This window comes from Carex rostrata, chromosome 15 (assembly GCF_964058835.1).
Source record: "Carex rostrata chromosome 15, lpCarRost1.2, whole genome shotgun sequence".
Classification (NCBI taxonomy): domain Eukaryota; kingdom Viridiplantae; phylum Streptophyta; class Magnoliopsida; order Poales; family Cyperaceae; genus Carex; species Carex rostrata.
The window spans coordinates 2,723,973-2,747,528 of record NC_135932.1 but is presented as its reverse complement, the minus strand read 5'-3'; the positions used below and the strand labels follow the sequence as shown (position 1 = coordinate 2,747,528).

General features: G+C 35.0%; 3 protein-coding genes across 5 annotated transcripts in view; 2 read left to right on the top strand and 1 right to left on the bottom strand.

The window, feature by feature from the left end:
* The first annotated feature begins 1,952 nt into the window (after positions 1–1,952).
* LOC144566613 (BTB/POZ and MATH domain-containing protein 1-like) lies at positions 1,953–3,029 on the top strand. The gene has a single exon (XM_078316661.1). The coding sequence runs from the start codon at positions 1,953–1,955 to the stop codon at positions 3,027–3,029; it is 1,077 nt and encodes a 358-aa protein (XP_078172787.1).
* A 5,544-nt stretch (positions 3,030–8,573) lies between these two features.
* On the top strand, positions 8,574–10,603 carry LOC144566692 (transcription factor bHLH95-like). The gene is made up of 3 exons (XM_078316715.1): positions 8,574–8,968; positions 9,582–10,028; positions 10,202–10,603. Exons 1-3 carry the CDS (start codon positions 8,693–8,695, stop codon positions 10,289–10,291), a joined length of 813 nt encoding a protein of 270 aa, XP_078172841.1. The 5' UTR covers positions 8,574–8,692; the 3' UTR covers positions 10,292–10,603.
* A 509-nt stretch (positions 10,604–11,112) lies between these two features.
* LOC144566088 (histone-lysine N-methyltransferase ASHH1-like) overlaps positions 11,113–23,556 on the bottom strand; it is a 52,682-nt gene continuing 40,238 nt past the window's right edge. Inside the window, exons 1-12 of one of the 3 annotated variants that reach the window (XM_078315958.1) lie at positions 15,953–15,968; positions 15,462–15,519; positions 14,192–14,256; positions 13,891–14,047; positions 13,474–13,560; positions 13,120–13,204; positions 12,935–13,028; positions 12,654–12,852; positions 12,455–12,489; positions 12,066–12,349; positions 11,588–11,688; positions 11,113–11,456 (exon numbers count right to left, since the gene is read on the bottom strand). In XM_078315958.1, coding sequence (XP_078172084.1) covers positions 11,247–11,456; positions 11,588–11,688; positions 12,066–12,349; positions 12,455–12,489; positions 12,654–12,852; positions 12,935–13,028; positions 13,120–13,204; positions 13,474–13,560; positions 13,891–14,047; positions 14,192–14,256; positions 15,462–15,464 — 1,320 coding nt within the window. In that variant the 5' untranslated portion in view covers positions 15,465–15,519; positions 15,953–15,968 and the 3' untranslated portion in view covers positions 11,113–11,246. Of the gene's footprint in view, positions 11,457–11,587; positions 11,689–12,065; positions 12,350–12,454; positions 12,490–12,653; positions 12,853–12,934; positions 13,029–13,119; positions 13,205–13,473; positions 13,561–13,890; positions 14,048–14,191; positions 14,257–14,614; positions 14,835–15,461; positions 15,520–15,952; positions 15,969–23,556 lie in introns of those variants that run through there. The other 2 variants (XM_078315957.1, XM_078315956.1) reach the window with 2 other exon arrangements.

Below are 23,556 nucleotides of genomic sequence, written 5' to 3'. Positions count from 1 at the left end.
TAACTTGGAACAATTAAGAAAGTACAACAACTATATATGTCGTACCTACTACTATTGCAATTGATTTCAAAAGTGCAAATTTTAACATGGAAATTCTCAGGTTTGCAAGTATATGGATGCTAAAATAGACCTCACTAGCAGAAAGTCTTGTTTTGCTTTGGTGGTGACAATTGAGACAATTCCGAAAAAAGCATAATAAGTTTGTTGATATAATGCGAGGAAAACAAAACCAAAACAGTGTATATGTACATGCTTCACTTAAACACTCATAATTTTCTGTAGGAAACTCTAATGGACTTGAAACTTCACCATCTTAGAATAGATATAAAGGAGCTTAAAATTCATACCTTATTTGCGCCAGTTGGACCATGTTAGGCCTTTTAAATCCTATCATCAATCCGTTTAGTTTTTTGCCCACTACATAATTTGACGAGTCAAGTTTAATTTCTTCATTATTTTCAACACCTTCACAACTCCAATCATCTCTCTAAGCTGCTGAAAGCTTTCAGTTTTGAGGAGTTTTGTAAAAATATCCACAACTTGGTTGACGGTTTTGATGTATTCTACCTCAATCTCCTTCCTTGCTTGCGATGCAATCCTGAATGAAATGAAACTTTGTATCAATGTGTTTGCTTTGATCATGAAACCCCGGATCCTTAAAACTCTTGGAGTTTCTAAATAATTGTTAACTAATTTTTAGAAATTTTGTCTCTGAAAGTTTCTAAATCCCCACATCACTGAAACTAAAATTAGAGTTTCTTAATTGCCACATCAGCAAATAAATTACAAGAGAAAAGAATTTCAGCGAATTATTTGGCCACGTTAGAGTTTATAAACGGTTTCTTATTAAGAAACTTTGGAGCAAAGTTGCTAAATAAGAAACCCATCTGCATCACTGAAATTGGTTTAAAAACTGCCACATCAGATTAGAAACTCAAAGAGTTTTACGGATGTAGCTATAGAAATTGCGGATTTACTGTCCAGCAAAATTTTAGTTGCTTAGCAGCCTTTTTATCAAAATAAAATAAAATATATATCCATCAATAATGAACTGGATCGAAATAACATCTACAATGCAGATAACATTTCCCAATGACAGAAACTGAGAGATATATGGATCAACCATATAACTAGTTTGGGCCTAGTTGTAAATTGAGATGCGTAAGGCCCAAAATAACATCCATCAAGTAAAACCTAATTAGCGCCATCTCCAACACATTTCCCGCTTAAAACATTCCCAATTCCCAAATCCCAATTGACCAGGTTGCATCAGTTGAAGATATTAGGTCTCTCTTCTCCTCTCTCTCTCTCTCTCTCTCTCTCTCTCTCTCTCTCTGTGCATGTTCGCAATCAGAGGTTTTCAAAGTATCTGATTGAAATCCAAACTACCATTTATATTTCTTGATTGTAGCTATTTTAGGTTTTCTTTTTACAGATTCGACACCTTGAAACCTAGGTTCTTAACATAATTTGTTAAAGTCATTTCATTAATGAAAAAAGTAAAGCTGCTAAACCAAAGAGCGGGTTTTATCTAGCTTTGGTCTAAGTATGTGCGTTGTTGTTGGAGGCTTTGCCTCCTAACTGTCTACTCTTTCCCCGTTTCTCTCAATTGTTAATCAAATTGGATATGGTATCCCCATTATTTAAGGATTTCTAATATCATTTAGTGGCTTATTAATTTTACTGACTAACGTAGTACTTTTCAATTGGTCAACTAATAACATTTTTTTTAATTCCTTGTGTGTTTTTCATGTTTCATAGAAAACCAATTCGTTTTTATTATTTGATAAATTTTCAAATGACTCGTATCTCTTGATTACTTGCATCCACGTACTTCTCTTTCTTGCCATCCCTTGTATTCCTTCAACAATAAATAATTTATTTACACAAATCATCCGTGCTTTATACTTATAAATGATTATGTTTGATGAAATTACCAGATTAGTCTTCAGATGGCGGTGCAATGCTTGGGAAGCCCCTATCTTGCCAGAATCAAGAGTATAACACACCGCTTTGAATTTGACTACTTAAAATCAAAACATATCCCAGTAATCTCTTCCCGTCCCTTCAGTGTTGGAGGCTACGATTGGGCTCTAGAATTTTGCCCACATGTGTCAGATTCAGACCAAGAAAACGACGCAGAAAGTGAAGAAAACGATGGAGAAAGTGAAGAAAACAATGAAGAAAGTGAAGAAAACGACGGGTCGCCCTTTGCAGCCCTTTACCTAAGCCTTTTGAGTGAAGCAGAGGACGTCCATGCGGAGTACTCCTTGGCCATACTTGACAACAAAGGGAAACTTGTGTCAATTGCGAAAGCTACATCAGGTATCTTTACTAATCCTGGCGACTGTGATGTTAAGTTCATCATATCTGGGGATAAAATAGAAGCTTGCTATTGTAAGGATGGCATGCTTGTTATTTATTGCAACAGTAGAGTTCTGAGTGCACCAAGTGGAGTTGATGACTTTTCAGGGGGGTTGTATGAGGATATAGAGAAGCTCTGGAGGAAGGGAGAGAGCTTTGACGTGACTTTTGATGTTGAAGGGGAGAAAATATCTGCTCACAGATTCATGTTGGTTGCCAGATCACCAGTGTTTCAGGCAGAGCTAAATGGTCCCTTCACAGAAGCTAACTCAAGCTGCATCAAGATCAATGACATGAAAGCTGAGGTGTTCAAGGCTATACTTCGTTTCATTTATACTGACGATTTTAACTTTGAACACCAAGAGCATAAGATACTCTCAGTTGAATTGATCCAGGATTTATTTGTAGCTGCTGATCGCTATGCTTTACAAATGCTCAAGGCACAATGCGAACAGAGGTTGTGCGTTGCTTTATCTATTGAAACGGTCTTGACAACTTTGAGTTTGGCAGAGCAGCACAACTCTGCTTGGCTCAAGGAGAAGTGCCTTGAGTTTGTCTCCAAATCAGAAAATTTCACAGAATTGGTACTCACTGAAGAATATCTGCATGTGATGCTTTCTTTCCCTTCCCTCTTGGTTGATTTGCGTAAGAAGGTCAACATCTGATGAGATGTTGTGAACACTGAACAATGCTAAAGCAGCAAAGGACTAGTTAGCTTGTGCTGGTAGTTAGATGTACTAAACGCTCAAGTAAAAGGCTAAAAGTTAGCAGCTTTATTGTTTGTAATCTCTTAGTTGTAAGAACATTTAAATACATTTTGTAATAGGGAGCCTATATAATAGTTGTTTGGTATTGTGGTTTCAAACTAGTCATTTCAAAATGGAAATTGGTGGATTTTTCCTACTTATATCAAAATGAAAAAAAAAGTAAAAGATTAAAAGCAGAGAATATTTTATGTTGGATTGTGAGAATTGCACTTATGACTTACCTCTGCAATAATTAAATTAGCACGTATACATCATCAAATGAGAATTGTTCCTTCTTGGAAGTTATACTTGATTTTTTTTTTATCTTGTATAGGGGTACAGGTAGAATTCTTCTGCAAACCAAAATAAAAGCATGTTACAACACGAGTCATCTGTTGGTTTGGTTGAGTAACAAAACCATGTTAGATCATGCAAAATCGATTAAAATTGCCACCAATTTTTTTTTAACTTAGTTTAACAAAATTGTTTTTAGATGTGGGGCAATTCTGTCAACATGTAGCAAAATGTACCTTATCACACACCCCTATCAAACGCCATCTGTTATGTGCAACTACCTGGTAGTGTTATCCTGTTATCTTATATTAACTCGTCTATGTCTATGTGAAGCATCTTAACGAGTCAGTAATAGCAAGTGGTTTTATGCATCCGACCGTCAAGTGTTAGAGGTGTCAGAAGCAGCGGTTCTCAGTGCAAATGCTACTCTCCTTTTTTACGAAAGGATTTAGCAATTTTATTAGGTCACAATTTTCTTTATCTTGAATTTTTTTTGTGGGTATTTTTCTAGAGTAAGATTCTATCATAATGAGAAATAATTTTGTCAATTCATATTGTTGGTGGATATTGATTTCTTCTTTGCCTTTGTTCCAAATTTTTTGTGAGATATTCATTATCCTTTTTTTTTTTTCTTTTGAAAGTGCTGTCATTAGAAAAGAAATTATTCCAGTTTACTATTAGGAAACTTTGAATTTTATGGCATAATATGCAATTTTGCCCAACTATTTTGCGTGGCTACTTGAATGAAATACATACTTAAAGTTAAATCCTTAATTAAATCTTGAATTCGATCTCGGGTTGAATTGGTATAATCGGTTTCGAGTCCGTATATATATTGTTTATTTTCAAATTAATCCCATTACTGATTTTTTTTTTCCAAATATTATGCTGACATGGATGTAATGTGAGATAAAATGACTGAACTGCTCTTCTTTTACAAAAATCAGTGTTCTAAATAGCGTGCTATAGCGTTTATGGACCCTAAACACTAAGCTATGGCATCAAAACACGCTATTTGAGCTACGGACGCTATAGCAGTAATAACGGTCCGCTGTAGCGCAAATAGCGCGCGCTATGCAACATGAGCTGTTTTTTTTTTCCTTTTCAATTTATATGGGCTTTAAATAAAGGCTCATATTGGATTTTAACTGTGATTTTTTTTGCGATTGACATACTAAGCTTTATATTAAACTATTAATTATTAAATGAGAGATCCATCAAACGAAATCAAATAAGGAAGCTAGAACGCGCTATGCAACATGAGTTGTTTTTTTTCTTTTTAATTTATATGGGCTTTAAATAAAGGCTCAGATTGAATATATTAAGATATTTCTTGAAGTAACAAAATGATACTTACTACATGATATTTTGAATAGATTAAGATAGTTAATTATGCCATGATGTTTAGGTTATTTTGAAATTTAAATAGAAAAATGATAGATTATGTCATTATGCTGAATATATTTTGAATAGAAAAATATCGATAGTTTATGATATTAGTATTATTATGGATATTTTGAGTCGCAATTTGGACTTTGTATTGGTTCAATATGAATATTATAATTTTTTAATCAATTTGATGTTATTTATTGATCTATGAGACTTAGATAATGTTAATATTTAGTACAAATTAATATATGATATATTTTTTTATAAAAATAAAAAAGCGCTATATAGCATAGCTTTCGCTATAACTTTTTGTTTTTAGGCTTCCCGCTATGACTCAATAAACGCTATTTAGAACCTTGACAAAAACCATCTTATAACTATCAAGGGAAACTATTGTTTATTGTACTAATCCATACCTTATTTTAAAAACAAATTATCAATTCGTGAAGATTTGCAGGTTACTTTCGAAGTTAATTTCATAGAAATATAGCGCCTTATGATTAAAAAAATTCCCAGCTAATTTGAATAATTCAGAAATTAATATAGCTATATATCATACTAGTTATAGGATACGACACAGCACGACATGTGTCGGTCACGTTTTATGACTTTATATTCTATGTTGTGTCTATTCGCATGCCATTACTAACTTTAAAAAAAAATGACACGGCATAATGCGAGCACATTATAAAAAAAAATTATACCATTATTTATCCCAAATAACAATTCAAATTTCAGATACTTATTTGTTTTACAACTTCGTTTCTTATGTTATAATTTTTTTATATTTTCTACATTTTCGACAGTTGTCTTATTTATTTTTTCTTAAACAAATTTAAAATTAGAAAAAAAATAGTCAAAAGTGTCAAACATAATCAAGTCAAGTTAGGTTTGATTATTGTATGACTTGATCATAATGTGACTAACATGTTATAATTATTTTCTGCTATTTTGATCGATCATGTGAAATTTAATTTGCTCACGTTACAACACAACACTCGATCCCAATTACAACGTAACTAGAAACTAGTCACACAGTACATTTTGAATATTGACATTTCTACTTGAGATATTGCACCTTGTTAAATAGATCTCGTATGTACTTAATTTACTTACATTTCTATTTTTTTTTGGTAATTACGAAGACTACTGCTATCCCTATGCTCCGGTAGCTTCTGACTCGTGTTAGAAACGAGACCAAAAGAAACGGAGAGAGGGACTTCGTGAAACTTGACAAAATAGACGGAATGGAAATAAATAATTAACCAAAAAAAAAAAAATGATAGCTACTATCCGGTTTTTCAAAAAAAAAAAAAAATTAACCAAAATGGAAATAAAAACAAAATTAAGTTAGGCAAACTGATGCAATCTTTTGGTGGTAGAGACCCAAAATTTTGTTAGTTAGCACTCTAATAATTCGAAATTAAAAAAAACACTACTCAAAACTTTAAATTTCAAATTTTACCACCCACGCTTCTTTAGGACGCACATCAAATTTTTTGATGCGCATCTTGGGAAAGTGCACCATATTAATTTTTTGGTTTTCAATGTTTTGGTGCGCACCCTCAGTAAGCGCACCAAATATTTTTTCTTTTTAGTTCTATTTTGAATTGTTTGAAATTTTTGGACTATTTTTTTTTATGTTTTGCGTATACTTTGTAGTATAAAACATTGATCGAATTGTGCGTATAATTTGTAGCAATTTGCACACCAACTTAATTACTTAGTACAAAACCCTGCTTAGATTGTGTGTATAATTTGTTGTAATAATTTTTAGTTCAAATTTAGTCCAAAGTTTTATTTATCAAACAAGTGCATTTTATTTTCTACAATTTCGCCGTCAAATTTTATGTGTACATATAATTCTAAATAACACAAAACAAAATAGAATAGAACATAAAAAAAAATTTAGTCCAAATATTTCAAACAATTCTAAACAGAGGGTGCGCACCAAAAAAAAAATCATAATAAAATAAATTTGGTGTACTTCCTTAGGATGCGCATCAAAAAATTTGGTGCTCGTCCTGAAAATGCGTGGGTGATAAAAATTAAAATTTGGAGGGATAGGTAATGTTTGTTTAATTTTGATTTATTGAGGTGTTAACTAAAAAAATTTCAGAGTAGAGACCATTGTTGATGCATGTCGTGGCTAGCTAATTTAGTCCCTTCGTTCAAACTTTTGAAATATTGGATGCTGTCTCTTGCACTTCTATTTGATTTTCATGATATTTTTATGAGTATGCATTGTGCAGATTATCATTCACCTTAAATAATAAAGAAATCAGGGGCAGATCAACGTTGGTTCAGGGGGCAATTGCTCCCCTCTGGATTTTGAAATTTAGTAAGAAAATGGATCTGGTTTTAGTTTGCAATTTAGTCATTAATTATTTGGAATGACAAAATTTAGTCATTAAAAATTATTTGGAATTTAGTCATTAACAATTTAGTTATTTTGAAATTTAGTCATTAATTAATTGGAACGACAAAATTAAAAATTAATGAAGTTTAGAGTGACATTATTACAATTTCAAATTTCGGAATGACATTTTTCTAATTTGAAGGTTTTGGAGTGACAAATAACTAATTTTCTCTAAAAAAATATGTAGAAACTGTACAGATCTTTTGAGTCAAATTGTATGAGAACTTATCTATATGATTCGTGATATAGTATGAAGTATATACTAAGTTAAAGCATGATTCGTTATATGAAAAATTTCGGAATTATTAACTTCACTTCCTATCGAACTAATCAATTTAAGAAGAACAAATAGTAAATGAAATATTTTGCCTGACTAAATACATTGATTCTGAAATTTACATTGTCAAAATCTATGGTCGCTAAATTATTATGTTGATTGTTTTTAGAGTAGAGTTAAAATGCCCCATTGTTTTTTGCCTCAACTATGCCCCATCTCTATATCTTCGTTTACAAAGTTCAAATAGTTGATCCGAACCGTTCATCTTGTTCTACATATTAAAATGTGCTTAGAGACCAAATTTTATATTTTTTGGAATTTTTTTACTATTTTTTTAGATAGGTACAAAATCACCGTTTTTGGATGGTCCAGATGTAGTGATTTTGTACCTATCTAAAAAAACAGTAAAAAAATTCCAAAAAATATAAAATTTGGTCTCTAAGCACATTTTAATATGTAGAACAAGATGAACGGTTCGGATCGACTATTTGAACTTTGTAAACAAAGATATAGAGATGGGACATGATTGGAGCAAAAAACAATGGGGCATTTTAACCCTACTCTTGTTTTTATATAGTACCCAGCTATAGCTATCGGTTTAAATCCAATAAACTATTTGAATTTTATTTATGCCTCAAATTCTCCGTCCGCTCTGAGAAGAAACAACTAATTAAATTAAACTCAAAACTAGATTTCAAAAAAAAAAAAATTAAACTCAAAACTAAATTTCAATGTAAAAACTAGGGGAAGAAACAATTAAACTAACTCCTCCTTTTATGCTAAAGACAAATATATAGTTTGTGGGCTAGTTCAGTTGTTTTGACAGCTGTGAACTGCACTAAATGACAAATTCTCATCCGTACCAGAAATATTCTTTTGCTCCTGAGTTCTAATTTTTAATCACCATCATGAGTCCATGACACGGAAACAATTCCCCATGACACCGATCCCTGAAACTATTTATAATTTGACACGGCTTTTCCTGCTTCCCTACAAATCAGCCCGTTAACCCGTTCCAGAGGACCTGCAATTCTGCAAAGGCAGTTGTACCGTCACCTTCTAAACCCTATTTCTTTTTCCAAACATCCAAATCCATATTCCTTCCTTCCTCGAATTCCTACTTCTATTTCTTTTTTCTTTGAGAAAAACCGCCTATTTCTACTTGCCTCGCTCGCGAGTACTAACCACTACTCTCTCTTTCTAATGACTCGAGGAAGGAAAAGAAGGATTTCAGCTGGCACAAGAAACGCGAATGATTCGCAAGTGAGCAACCCCGACAAAGAAGAAGACGATGCATGCGGAGGTAAGAAGCGCACATCAGACGGTCTATGTTCTTTTAAGATCGGCGGAGGAAAGGAGAAGGAGGTCGTGGTTCTGACTGGCGGGTCCCATAAATCAGGTAATGAAGCATCCAGGAGGAACAAGATGAAAGACTTCTTTTCAGTATTGCACACTTTCCTCCCGAACCTCCCGCCTAAGGTAACTAAAACGAAAGTTTCTTGTAAAAAATTTATCCATCTTCTGTGTATTTGACTGTGTTTCCTTTAATCTCAAGCAGTTATTTTCTTCTAATAAACACGAAAATGTCTCCTGGGCATTTCACAAACATGTCGTTCGCAAAATCAAGCAATGAAAACAGTTACATATATACTTTGTACTTTTCAGTTTTCACTGTCTAACTAAAATTATTGCCTCTAGAAAGATGTTACTTTTCATATATTGGTCTATAATTTACAACCCGCAATTGAACATGTGAACTTCTGGAGCCCAGAATTGGTGATGGTAAATTGGACCCCACATAAAATCCCAATACAACTATACAAGTATCATCCTATCTTGATTGAAATTTATTGTCAGACTCATTAAATATCGTTTTGACTTTTTTCTCATGTCTTGTGCAAAAGATTAAAATAAAGGTGATATTCAAGCTTTCTTAAAAAAAAATGGTGATATATCATGAAAATTACAAAAACAAAAAGACTGTCTTGTAAAACAAATCCGTTTGTCATTGGCTCATTGCATCATTTCCTTAATTAATTATGTACATAGCGCTGTTAAATAAATAAATCACCAGATTAATATTTTTGCACAGTTTGGCAGGGCTGAATTAGCAGAAGAGACGGTTAACTACATAAAGCTACTTGAACATGAATGTCAAGATCTGGAGAAGAGGAAGCGGGACCGCACCAAAAGCACCGGCCCCTACCAAAAGCCTCAATTTGGTGCCGTCTCCTCAGCTGTCAACCCGGAGCATTGCATTTCGAGGGAGACTTTCTTGGCCGAGCAAATAAGCAAAATCCCCTTCCAAACAGATGCGGTGACACCAGCTCAGCAACAGTGTTTCACTATGCATACTTCTGCATCACCGAATGTTGTGTTGAGTGTTGCGGGACCTGACGCGCATGTCAGTGTATGTGCACCCAAAACACCTGGACTCATATCTGCCGCAGTGTACTTCCTAGAAAAGCACGATGCTGAGGTGCTCTCTGTGCAGGTCTTCTCTGACATGTCACGAACCATGTTCCTCATGCATGCTCATGTGAGTTAAACTTGTTCAGCCAAACACACATTTTTCAACCCAAACATACACTTAATTGAGGTGGATTACAGCAACTTTTTCAGGAATAATAGAGGTGGATTGGTTGAAAAATAAATAAATAAATAAAGACCTGATGGTGTGTAAGGAGCTAATGCCGTAATATTTGCATACAGGTGTCGAGGTCTGATGATTCAAGGCCGGCCGAGGAGAGATTTAAATTAGCCAAGGAAGAGTTGATTCTCTGGCTTGGTTCTTCTGAGTAGACATGCATCTCTGTTTTTCGTGGAGCTGTGAACCAGGTCCATAGTAAAATCTAACTGCTAGTCTTATCACTCATTTTATAAGCATGTGTTACCATGCCATATTTTTTTTGTAGAGCTTACTTAGGTCTGCTTAGTTAATTTTTTGATAATTTTGTTTGCAATATGAAATTTGATTCTTGGCTGATATTTGGCTGTTCAGTGTTTATATAGGTGCTTTCGTTATTCTGGAGAGCTGGGGTTTGTGTTTTGGCCTTTCGTTTTTTTCTTTTGAGCTACTAAGATGTTTTGAACAGATTCTTAATCAAAAAGAAAGGATTAGGATTTTACTAGTGTTTTTTTCCCCTGGGTTTTTTATTCTGTTTATTTTTTTTTTATTTGTCATTGGTTGATAATAGAGAAGTACAAGCCATTAGTTTTTGTACTGAAGTTCATATCTATTTTGACATTTCACTATTTCATAACTTGAAAACTAAAGATGTCAAAAATAAATTGCACGATGGAAAATGGACAACAAAAAACGAGCATTTCTGTCAGATCAAATAAACTCAAGGTTTCAGATCAAAATGGAAAATGGACAACACTAGTGATTTTTGGCTAGGTCTTCTTAGATTTCATAATTTCCAAAAAAAATTACCACTTACTTTTTTGGCTTAATATTCATGGTATCCGGCAAATATGCAGTGATTGGTATCTTCGATTAAGGCAACCGACCAAAATAAAATTATTTGTGAAATAATCTTGCTACGCCATATGTTAGAACAAGTTAAATTAATTTAATAAAAAGTGTTTAACCATCACTAATTACAGTAGTAAGCATAAACAGTCATGACAAAACTAATTTATCTATATATAAACCAACTTGACTAAAACAAGGTAAATGATTCATGCAACATTCAACAATCTAATTCTCCAAATACTTCAACCCATTTTCCACCAAAGTTTCTTTCTGCTTCTGTCAAGCGTGCTTAGGTGCTAATGCAACATTCCTAATTATGGTAGAATACAAGTCAAAATCAGCTTTATATTTTAAACAGCTGGCCTGAATCCATTTTTCGGCCAAACTAGTAGAGACGCTATCTTGGCTGTCTCTTTCGTGTTCTTCTATCGCCGGCCTTATCTCATCATACACAGAGCTCAGCTGAGCAGCCCCAACTTTGCTTGTTTCCTGTAACAATTGATCAATTGCCAAATGCTACAATAAGTTAACAAAGAAAGCAATTTCAAATTAGCAACACCTTTAGCTGTGTTCCTTGGAAGCTAAAATGAAACAAAGGTTCAGAATGTCAAAATTTGCACCTCACAAGATAAAATTTCGTCCTGTGCCTCCTTGGAAGGCAATCTTTCTGTTATTAGCGATACATTTAGCTGTGTTCTTGCTTGAATTTTGGGTTTTCGACCTGAAAGAAAATATATAGAAAATTTCAGTTACAATGGGCAGAAATGTTAATTTTCTCTTCCTATTTCTCAATTTTCATTTCTTTCCTTAATATTTTTTAGTAAAAGATGGGAGTCAAACCCCAAATTTCATAAATCATCTGTTATCTTGTCTTTTTTTTTTAAAAAGTAACTGTCAGCAATTTGATATTAAACCTTTTATTTATTTAATAATTACAGAACCAAAGGTAGATTGAAGCCAAAAGGGTACAGTTAGCGCTAGTTTGTCAGTTGTCACAATTAGGTTTCTTCAGTCTACAATTGCATAAATTGAAAAAACTGAATTTACTCTATTTTATTTTTCATTTTTTGTTTATAAAGGAAGGATCCTCAATCATACCTCGCACATTTGGTCTCACGGTACTTTGTGAGAAATTACTCCTATTGGCATGTGGACCTGAGCTAGTACTGATCTCTTTTTTTACATATTCTATGAATTCGGCATCCATTGGAATGGAATCCAGGGGTTCCACCGACTCAAGAACCTCAATATCTGAAACTGGAGATGTCCAGTTTGAGCTTCCTGCAAGTGTACCCCTTCCATTTGTAAGCCCCATTGCCTCAGATAGGCTCGTAGGTTCATCGTCATCAGAATCATAAAGTGGTACATTTTCAACTGAGAACCTGTCAAAGAAATCCCAAAATTTAGACTTCTAAAAACTAAATTTAGAAATTCTATTTTAAGCAAAAGTTTGCAACTCAAAAAAACCCGGATCTGATGTTGAGTACCTTCCGTCATCATCTTCCCATACGTATGCTGCCTCCTGAAATCCAAAGTGAAAATCATCATTATTTTTATTATCTTTCTTTCTTTTTGTTATGTTTCTGATTTATTTATTTTTGTTTGTTCTTGTTTCTAAGGGTGGGTTGGCGCAGTCACGTAAAGTTATCCTTAATTAGATATAGGCGATAAATAAAACAAAAGTACCTGAAAACCGCGTGATTTAGCCCCAAGAAATCCAGAACAATTGGTAGCACCACAAAGGCACCTCACCATGACACCACCATACCACTCGAAATTATAGTTGTAGGACAATTCTGCCCCTACAGGAATGTCTTGCTTTGCAAAAATGCCAACTCGAACCTCCCCTAAAACATACCACTTTCTTGTCTCGCAATTTGGCTGGCTACACTTCGTCACAACAATTGAAAAGTGAAAGAGAAATATATATATATAGGGGATAACTGAAAATGAAAGAATATCTATACCATGAATGGTTAATAAACCGAGCAAGGCTCCCTTTTCTTGTCGCATCAATCGACTCATCAGCATTTAGATAGATGATATACGCATCTTTAATTCCTAAACAAATAAAAAAAGGGTCAAAATTAAAGAAGGTTTTCTCCTTATCTTTTCATTTTTTATAACTTGATAACCAAGTATTTAGTGTTACCTTCAGAGTCATAAGCATGAGACCGTCGTTTCGCTTCCCTCCATGAAATTACTTCCCCACAATATTCAATTACAAATTGCCCCGCCTGTACATATTTTAATATTTACATCAATCTAGGACAAATTTGTACTAAATTAATCAGATCGTGCATTATACAACACCATAAATGACAGCACTTCCTATATTGAGGTCGAACCAAAACTGAGATCATACCGCCACTACAGGAGTACTAAAAGCCGGTACAAAATCCTCTAATAGTACCGGATTACCATTACTCAGTAGTACAAATCGAATTCAGTAGTTGACCTTTTTGTCTCATATTTGGCATTTAAAATTAAATTTGTCCAAGGATACCTTTATATTTTCATCAACCAAAAGACCCCACCCACGACCTCCAGTTCTAAATAGCCTTGTCTTAGCATATTGGCATTTCTGAAATCTCTGCAATGTTTATAAATCTCATGAAAAGAGATGTTACTAAACTAAACAAAATAAACAGTTCAACGAAATGCTTGTGATAGGTTGAATACAATATTTCAAAAGCAACACAAGCAGCAACAACAACAACAACAACAAAGCCTTTAGTCCCAAGCAAGTTGGGACTTTTTTAGAAAATTTAAACTGTGATTTTTTTAGAATTCGGGTTACTTTGGCTTGAAAAACTGCAAATTACACCAGTGGTAATTAACTACAAGATTACGGTTCAACATAATAGGAGGGAGAAAACAGAAAAAGAAAATAAAAAAAACAAAGACCGAAAAGCAAATGAACCTGATTTTTGCAATACTCGCCGCAAGGGCAATAACCAGGTGTGCACTCAGTGCTGGTTAATAAATTCAAGCATTGATCTCCACATGCACTGTCTGGATTGTCAGGAGAGTACTTGCATATGCATATGTTGATATCCTCTTCCTTTTGTTTTCTGTGCCTGAATATAAGGGCAAAATAATCTAAATTCACTTAATCAAATAAAAAGTGATAAGGATGCAAACACAATGCACGCACACACGAACACAGAGGGAGAGGGAGAGGGAGAGGGAGAGAGAGGAGAACTCCATGGGGAATTGCTTACTTGCGATATGAAAATTCATTTCTTTCGATATGTATATAAGGGGGAGGCTGTTCAACTTCATTGTCCTAAGCAATAATGAAATTTGCATAGAAATAAAATAATTAAAAAAGGCACAGTAATAAATAAACTCAGTCAAAGTAATAACCAACTGGTACTCAGTACCAAGAGACATAAATCAACCATTGCAATTATTTCTGTTTATTGAAACTATTGGATTTTAAGCATGGTTCCAGAAATCGGCCGATTCCGAGTCAACTCGGAATCGGACGGGACCGGGCCGAGTTTTACCCGAGTCTCGCGCCTATGCGAGTTTCTCAGCAAAACTCGGATGAACAGTGTTTGACTCGGCCGAGTCAACCGAGTTACACCGAGTTTTGTCCGAGTTGAGCCGATTCCAAGAAAAAACTTCCGACTCTCACTAACCTGGACTGTGCTGTGCTCTGTCGTAGGAGGTGCCATTCGAGTTTCCTGGGGAGAGTCTCAATCGGCGCAGAAATTCAATTGGCTGAGGAGAAGAGAAGAGATCGGCTGAGGAGAAGAGATTGGCCGATTTTCAGAACTCTCCATTGGCGCAGGAAAAGGTGGAGCTCAGAAGTCGGAAATCTCCATTGGCGAAGCTGGAAAGAAGAAGAGTCGGGACTAGAGAGAGAATGAGATGGGGAATAAAATGAAAATTTACAGTCGGCCCCTCTCATTTTACTATTTTACTCTTTCTTTGATTTTACTAGGAATTAGAAATGCAGTCGGCCCCTCTTTTTTTTAAAATTCACAGTGCAGATTTTGTTTTTTCTCGTACAGTGCAAATTATTTTACTCATTAGCGCATGCTTTTGTTTTTTCTTGTACAGTGTAGATTTTGATTTTATTCATGTAAAATAATTAATTTAAATAAATCATGTGACTCTATAGATTTTATTCATGTAATATTGTCTTAATTAATATAGTTTTTTTTTACAAATTATTTTTATCAATTTTTTCCTATTTTTTAGCTACAAAACAAGGCTTCTGCCAAAAATACCCGAGTTACCGATCCGATTCTTCCGATTCCAGCCGATTCATCCGATTCTGACTCGGTGGTCAAAAATCCGATTCCGATTTCTGGAACCATGATTTTAAGAACATTGGGGCAAAATCAGACTTTACATTGCATGTTGGTTTTAAATGAAATCAGAATATTAGGTCCTGCGCGAAAACCATTTGAGTGTACAATAACTAGTTAACTGCTATCAGTTATACAAATCAGAATTAAGTATATCAAGATATAATATTACCATTGTATGCCTTATCCTTGATGCATGTTAAATTAATTGACTGACTTCTGAATTTGATCTGGAAACAAAATTTAGTATTGTTATCAACTGGGACACCGGCGAGAAAAGAGAAAAATCAGAAAGTAAATCTTTGCCTTTTTTTCTGGTCAAAGTCAGATAGCGGCTCAATAACAGAGTTAGAAAAACACAAATTTAAGGTCTACCTCCTCATTGACTAAAATTGCACACTAATTATCTACCATTGTTGAAAAAATTATAGACAAAATCGGACTACTATGCAACACTTGTAGAATGAGAAGGGAAATTAAATGTAAATTTTTGTGGAACAGTTGCTATGTTTTGTATGTTTTAGTTTTGCTATTTGGACATGTGTGATTGGACACGAACTGCTTTTGTTGTTACAGACTGGGTTTCTTAAATGAAACGGGCTACAAGCCTTTTATCAAAAAAAAAAAAAATTAAATTAAATGTAAATTTTGCCAGATACTTACAAGCAAATCAGATTTTAGTAGAGTAACTGAAAATTGTTGGAAGACCATTAGTAGTAGCAGGGGCGGACCCACGTTAAGGTAGGGGTGGGCAAGTGCCCTACCCTGAATTTTCGAAAACAGTTATCAGAGTATTTGATTTTGAACTCTTGTCCTACCCTGAAAAAATTAAATGCCCTACCCTGAGAGATTGATTTCAAAATTGTTGATTCGGCTGAGTTTTGTAAAAGAATATCAGTGGAATCTGAAAATTGAGTAGAAATGAAGGTGTTGTTTTGTTGATAGAAAGCAAGAAGATGGGTTTACGAGAAGGAGAATCTGACAAGATGCTATCAAATATTTGAGATTCTATTGGGCCAAAGTTTAATAATATTGGGCCGTTTCTTATTTAACCAAACTAATAGGTAATTTCAATTTTAGTCCAATCTATTATTTCAATTCAAAAATTTGGAATTACTTTTCCATTCAGTCAAATGAAGCAATATACAATGTAATAGTTTATTTTTAGTTAATGTTTGTATTTTATTTTTTTGACAACTTATCATTTTACAAAAAAAAAAAATCTTTTTTTTCTAATAAAAAATGTTATATTTTTTGAAAAATCCAAGTTTCCGAGCTGATTCGCCTCATTCACTTTCTGCGGTTGGGTTTGAATCTGATTAGTTAATGAGTTTGAACCTAATTAGTTCTTTTCTTGTCCTACCCTGACTGAAATCCTGAATCCGCTCCTGGACACCAACACTCATATTTCGCTCTTCAAGAAGAAGAAGCGCAGAAGAGGGAAAAAAAAGAAGAAGAAGAAAGGAGGTTTCATCAAAAGAAGCGAAGAAGACCAGGTGAGATTTTATTGAAGAGAGAAAGATTGAGAACCCAAGCACAAATTATGCATTTTGCTGTTTTAACCTTACTTTGTATAGCCTTTGTTTATACAGCATCTGAGTTGTTAATTGCTGATATATATGAATCAAATTAAGATCTACTTGACAGCTAACTTGGTACACTTTTACTTGGCTAATAAACACTTTGCTACAAGTGATGATGCTTGATGCATGATCTTATTTACCATCAAAAAATATATATGACTGGATTATGTGCAAGCAATATTTTATTTAGTTAAGATGTATGGTCTTTGATCTTTCATTCATTCTAGGTGACGATGCAAAAAAATAAAATAAAAAGTTATGATAAATCAACAAACAGATAACCTCAAGTATTTTTTTAGTTGAGCATTTTGTAGTCTAGTGAATTTTTTCCAAGCACTATGGTCTGTTTTTTTCATTTAATACTTGATTTTTTTTCTATCAGCAGCAAGGTATTTTACGGCCATTTTTATTAATAACCCAAAAAAAAGGTTTTTTATCAAAATAACCACAAAATCTGAGTTTTTTCAAATATAACCAAACCACCAGGGTTGCTGGCGGTCTGCTATTTTTTTTTTTCTTAATATTTTCATTTGTGAAGTTTTAGTTTTTTTTTGTTTAGGATATTTGGGATATTTGTCAAAAAATTAAGGACTTGGCCTTTATGTTGGTCTTCTTCTTCTTTTCGGTTTTTATAATATATGTATAATATATACATATATACATACATACATACCGGCCATTTTTATTAATAACCCAAAAAAAAACATTTTTATCAAAATAACCCAAAATCCTGAGTTTAACATAACTGTAGTTCTAAAGTAGTCTAACAAGTAAAGTTCACGAATACAATTAAAGTTCAATGATACAACTGAAGTTCACCAATATTCATAACTTAGTTCAAACCAAACAGAATAAGTTCACCCAAGCAAAATAATAAGTTCATCTTTCACGACGTCGGAATAAACCCAATAGATGAGAAGATTTTCTGGTGCCAGCTGCAGGTGCGGCAGTACTTGTAGACCCTTGGCTACTAGATGATTGGGTCGCAAGAGGTGGTTGTGTTCTACCAGTTGCTTCAGCAACAACTCTCGCATTTTCTCTTTCATTGTGTTCGTTTATGGCATCTGAACATAACAACAGAATTCAGTTATTAATATAATAAAATCATAAATTAATTCCGAAAAATGCTACATACCTGCCCTGCGCCTGTCAGAAACGGAACGGCGAGCCCGATTTCCCGATGGCCTCCTACCACCCATCTCGTCCATGGTCATTATAGCACGTTTGTGTCTCCTCCTCCCCTTCCTTATCCATCCTTCTGAAGGGAGTATTCTATCACCGACATACGCAGGCCACTCATGCTGGTTGGGATAAGAATGGAAAGATCCACCCCAAGTAGAAGCAAGGTAATCGGTACGATACATGTCAGCGACATAGTGATCCTCGCAGAAGTTTCTCACTCGGCATACCGCCATCACGTGACTACAAGGTATGTGTGTTAGTTGGGGTCCTTGGCATGTACAGGTCACCTCTCTTGCCTCTCGGAATTGCACTACGTACTTGAAAGCCCTCTTCACAAACTCCATAGTGCCATCTGGTCTACGGCTGGAAGGAACGTACTCATTTGGATTGTGCACTTCGAATTCTGTACCAGTTTGTTTATATTTGAAAAAACTCAGATTTTGTGGTTAGTTTGGTAAAAAACTTTTTTTTTTTGAGTTATTAATAAAAATGGCCGGGTATTTTACTTTATGTTTTTGCTTAGGTCAGCTTTATTTACTTTTTATGTACCAGTTTGTTTTTTACCAGCAAGATGTTTTATTTTTAATGTATCAGTTGGTTTTTAGTGATGTTTTGTCCAATGCATTTTTAAATGTTAAACCAATTGAATATTGTTCGTACCAGTAAGATTGGTACCATTTGGTATCAGTACCAACTCAGATATAAACATTTTATGTCCAAAACTAGTTGAACTATTTGTTTGATAAATTACTTTAAGCTACAAATTGAATGGATTTAAAGTATATACTTTAAGGGCATAAAAGTCATTTACTCTAATGAAATCATTTCTCTTTTATTATGTGTACATTTCAATCAATAAATAGAGAAGAATTCAATTCTAGTTTATTTTTATTCCGATCAAAAAATTTCAATTAGAAATCATCTCTATTGAATACTATTGAATTGAAATCAATTGAACTCTAACACCTTTATTGTTCTGATCAGACCCTAAATTATTCCTGCTGTGAAATTTTAATGTAAAAATTAAAGCGGCTTTAGCCACCCATTATAACAGTAACCATCTCAAAAACTGTTCTAACACAGATTCTATTTTTTTCTAGAGGACACAAACATCGAATATAAACAACAACAACTCATACTTCTCAGGGTATTAACACACAGACTAATACTTTTTAGGATGAAAATGGAATATCAATGTAAATTAGAATGCTAAACCCTAAACCCTGACTTTGAACACACAACTGTTTGCCCAAAAAAAATTCTATCAAAATAGTCAATCGTACGAGAGAGGAGGGAGACTTACTCCTCTTGTTGAGAAACCATATCAATCAGCACCCGCGCACAACGTCCTCCAAATTCTCGTGTGCGCGATATCTCTTCGTTTTGGCCGGGAATTTATGACGGGATTTTAGGAGCCCAAAATCATGCAAAATAATCCCAGAAAAAATGATGATATTTCGCGAGAATTCGTTTTGCCAGCGAGATATGTGTCTTTTTCCCTTGTCTTCTCGAAGTGGATGTTGAGACAGAAAAGCAATGGAGAGGGAGAAATATGGAATGGGACGGAGAGCAGTGGAGGGGAGAGGAAGAAAGCTTGGAACTGGGTCTCGGCGCTCAACAGCAGTTGAGACGGAGAGGGAGAGGGAGAGGCCGGGAGGGAATTGAGACTTGAGAGTGAGTATGGAACCACCACTCTTCTCTTGAATTATATTGAAAATCAACAAAGTTCAATTGAAAATCAACTCTATTGAATTATATTGAATTGAAATCAATTGAACTCTAAAACCAATTGGTTCCGATCACAGCCAAAATTGTTCCTGCTGTGAAATTTTAATGTAAAAATTAAAGTGGCTTTAGCCACCCATTATAACAGTAACCATCTCAAAAACCGTTCTCACACATATTCTATTTTTTTTCAAGAGGACACAAACATCGAATATAAACAACAACAACTCATACTTCTCAGGGTATTAACACACAGACTAATATTTTTTTAGGATGAAAATGAAATATCAATGTAAATTAGAATGCTAAACCCTAAACCCTGACTTTGAACACACAACTGTTTGCCCAAAAAAAATTCTATCAAAATAGTCAATCGTACGAGAGAGGAGGGAGACTTACTCCTCTTGTTGAGAAACCCTGTCATTTTGTTGAGAAACCATATCAATCAGCACCCGCGCACAATGTCCTCCAAATTCTCGTGTGCGCGATATCTCTTCGTTTTGGCCGGGAATTTCTGACGGGATTTCAGGAGCCCCAAATCATGTAAAATAATCCCAGAAAAAATGATGATATTTCGCGAGAATTCGTTTTGCCAGCGAGATATGTGTCTTTTTCCCTTGTCTTCTCGAAGTGGATGTTGAGACAGAAAAGCAATGGAGAGGGAGAAATATGGAATGGGACGGAGAGCAGTGGAGGGGAGAGGAAGAAAGCTCGGAACTGGGTCTCGGCGCTCAACAGCAGTTCAGACGGAGACGGAGACGGAGAGGGAGAGGGAGAGGCCGGGAGGGAATTGAGACTCGAGAGTGCGTATGGAACCACCACTCTTCTCTTGAATTATATTGAAAATCAACAAAGTTCAATTGAAAATCAACTCTATTGAATTATATTGAATTGAAATCAATTGAACTATAAAACCAATTGGTTCCCATCACAGCCAAAATTGTTCCTGCTGTGAAATTTTAATGTAAAAATTAAAGCGGCTTTAACCACCCATTATAACAGTAACCATCTCAAAAACCGTTCTAACACAGATTCTATTTTTATCTAGAGGACACAAACATCGAATATAAACAACAACAACTCATACTTCTCAAGGTATTAACACACAGACTAATATTTTTTTTGGATGAAAATGGAATATCAATATAAATTAGAATGCTAAACCCTAAACCCTGACTTTGAACGCACAACTGTTTGTCAAAAAAAAATTCTATCAAAATAGTCAATCGTACGAGAGAGCAGGGAGACTTACTCATCTTGTTGAGAAACCATATCAATCAGCACCCGCGCACAATGTCCTCCAAATTCTCGTGTGCGCGATATCTCTTCATTTTGGCCGGGAATTTCTGACGGGATTTCAGGCGCCCCAAATAATGCAAAGTAATCCCAGAAAAAATGATGATATTTCGCGAGAATTCGTTTTGCCAGCGAGATATCTGTCTTTTTCCCTTGTCTTCTCGAAGTGGATGTTGAGACAGAAAAGCAATGGAGAGGGAGAAATCTGGAATGGGACGGAGAGCAGTGGAGGGGAGAGGAAGAAAGCTCAGAACTGGGTCTCGGCGCTCAACAGCAGTTGAGACAGAGACGGAGACGGAGAGGTAGAGGGAGAGGCCGGGAGGGAATTGAGACTTGAGATTGCGTATGGAACCACCACTCTTCTCTTGAATTATATTGAAAATCAACAAAGTTCAATTGAAAATCAACTCTATTGAATTATATTGAATTGAAATCAATTGAACTCTAAAACCAATTGGTTCCGATCACAGCCAAAATTGTTCCTGCTGTGAAATTTTAATGTAAAAATTAAAGGGGCTTTAACCACCCATTATAACAGTAACCATCTCAAAAACCGTTCTAACACAGATTCTATTTTTTTCTAGAGGACACAAACATCGAATATAAACAACAACAACTCATACTTCTCAGGGTATTAACACACAGACTAATATTTTTTTAGGATGAAAATGGAATATCAATGTAAATTAGAATGCCAAACCCTAAACCCTGACTTTGAACGCACAACTGTTTGCCCAAAAAAAATTCTATCAAAATAGTCAATTGTACGAGAGAGGAGGGAGACTTACTCCTCTTGTTGAGAAACCATATCAATCAGCACCCGCGCACAACGTCCTCCAAATTCTCGTGTGCGCGATATCTCTTCGTTTTGGCCGAGAATTTCTGACGGGATTTCAGGAGCCCCAAATCATGCAAAGAAATCCCAGAAAAAATGATGATATTTCGCGAGAATTCGTTTTGCTAGCGAGATATGTGTCTTTTTCCCTTGTCTTCTCGAAGTGGATGTTGAGACAGAAAAGCAATGGAGAGGGAGAAATCTAGAATGGGAGGGAGAGCAGTGGAGGGGAGAGGAAGAAAGCCCGGAACTGGGTCTCGGCGCTCAACTGCAGTTGAGACGGAGAGGGAGAGGCCGGGAGGGAATTGAGACTTGAGAGTGCGTATCCTTTTAAGTATTCTCGTTTCTGATCGGAAGGGAAGAATTCTCACAGAAACGAGAATCTAAAATAGAATTAACGATTATCCCGTGTAGGGCTGCAAACGAATCGAACCAAATCGAATCTGCCCTAATTCGAATTCGAATTCGAAATAATTTAGAATCAAATCCAGTTCGAAATTGAAATAGATTTCAAACCTAAAAGGCCGGTTCGAATTTGGTTCGATATAATTCGAACTAGTTCGATTTGATTCGAAATTAGTTCGAAATTGAGGCAGTAATCTTGTGAAACACAGCGGAGGAGAGAGGTTAGAGGAGACAAACGGCGGAGGAGAACGGCCGGAGACAGAGGACGGAGCGGATGAGAGGCGATCCTGACAGATTCGACCTGAAGGTGTCGCCTGAGCTTCAAGGTCATCTGCCTTCCTCTTCCCCCAATCGATCAAGAAACCGCCCTTAATACTGCCTGTTTTATCTTATCGCTCTTTCTCATCTCTTTTTCTTTCTTACCTTGGAAGAGGAACTCTGGTTTCGGTTTTATTTCACTAATTCTTTTTCTGATTTTAATTTTTTGGGAGGCCCTTCTTCTGAGAGTGAGAGCGAGAGAGGGAGAGACTCGCGAAAGAACTTCACAAACAGACAAAACATTATAATATATAAACAAATAGAGTCAAATCAAGTGCACATCGTTTGAGGCCTCACCAAACAGACAAAACATTATAATATATAAACAAGTAAAATAGTTTGAATACGGAAATTTAATTGGACGTTACTCGGAATTTCGAACCAAAAAAAATCACGAATCGATTTCGATTGAATCTAACGAAGTTCGAATTCGAAATTGAATTAATTTCGAATCGAACCGGTTTGAATTAATTTCAAACCGAATCTATTTCGAATCGATTTTTTTTCGAATTTTTTCGAATCAAACTCGAATCAAATCACGAACTACGAATTTTTTGTGCACCCCTAATCCCGTGATTGGAAGAGAGTGACCAATCGGAAAAGAAAAAAGTTGGTGCACTTTGGAAGCGTAAATTGCAAAAGGAAATTCGACAAAAAAATAAAGATTTGGCGAGAATCGTTGCGATTTGGAAGAGTAAATCGCAAAAGAAAATTCAGTGAAAAAGCTAGAGATTTGGTGAGAATTGTTTTTACTGAAGTAAAGTGTCGATTTTATCCTTTCTTCTCTATTTCACTGTAGAGAGAGAAGGACGACGATTCAACTATTCAGACACTGTCGAAGCTCGAACAAAGTAATTTTCTTCTTCTCCTTTCCTTGTAGGTTTCATTTTATTCTTTTCTTTTCTCCTTTTCTCTTCAATAAA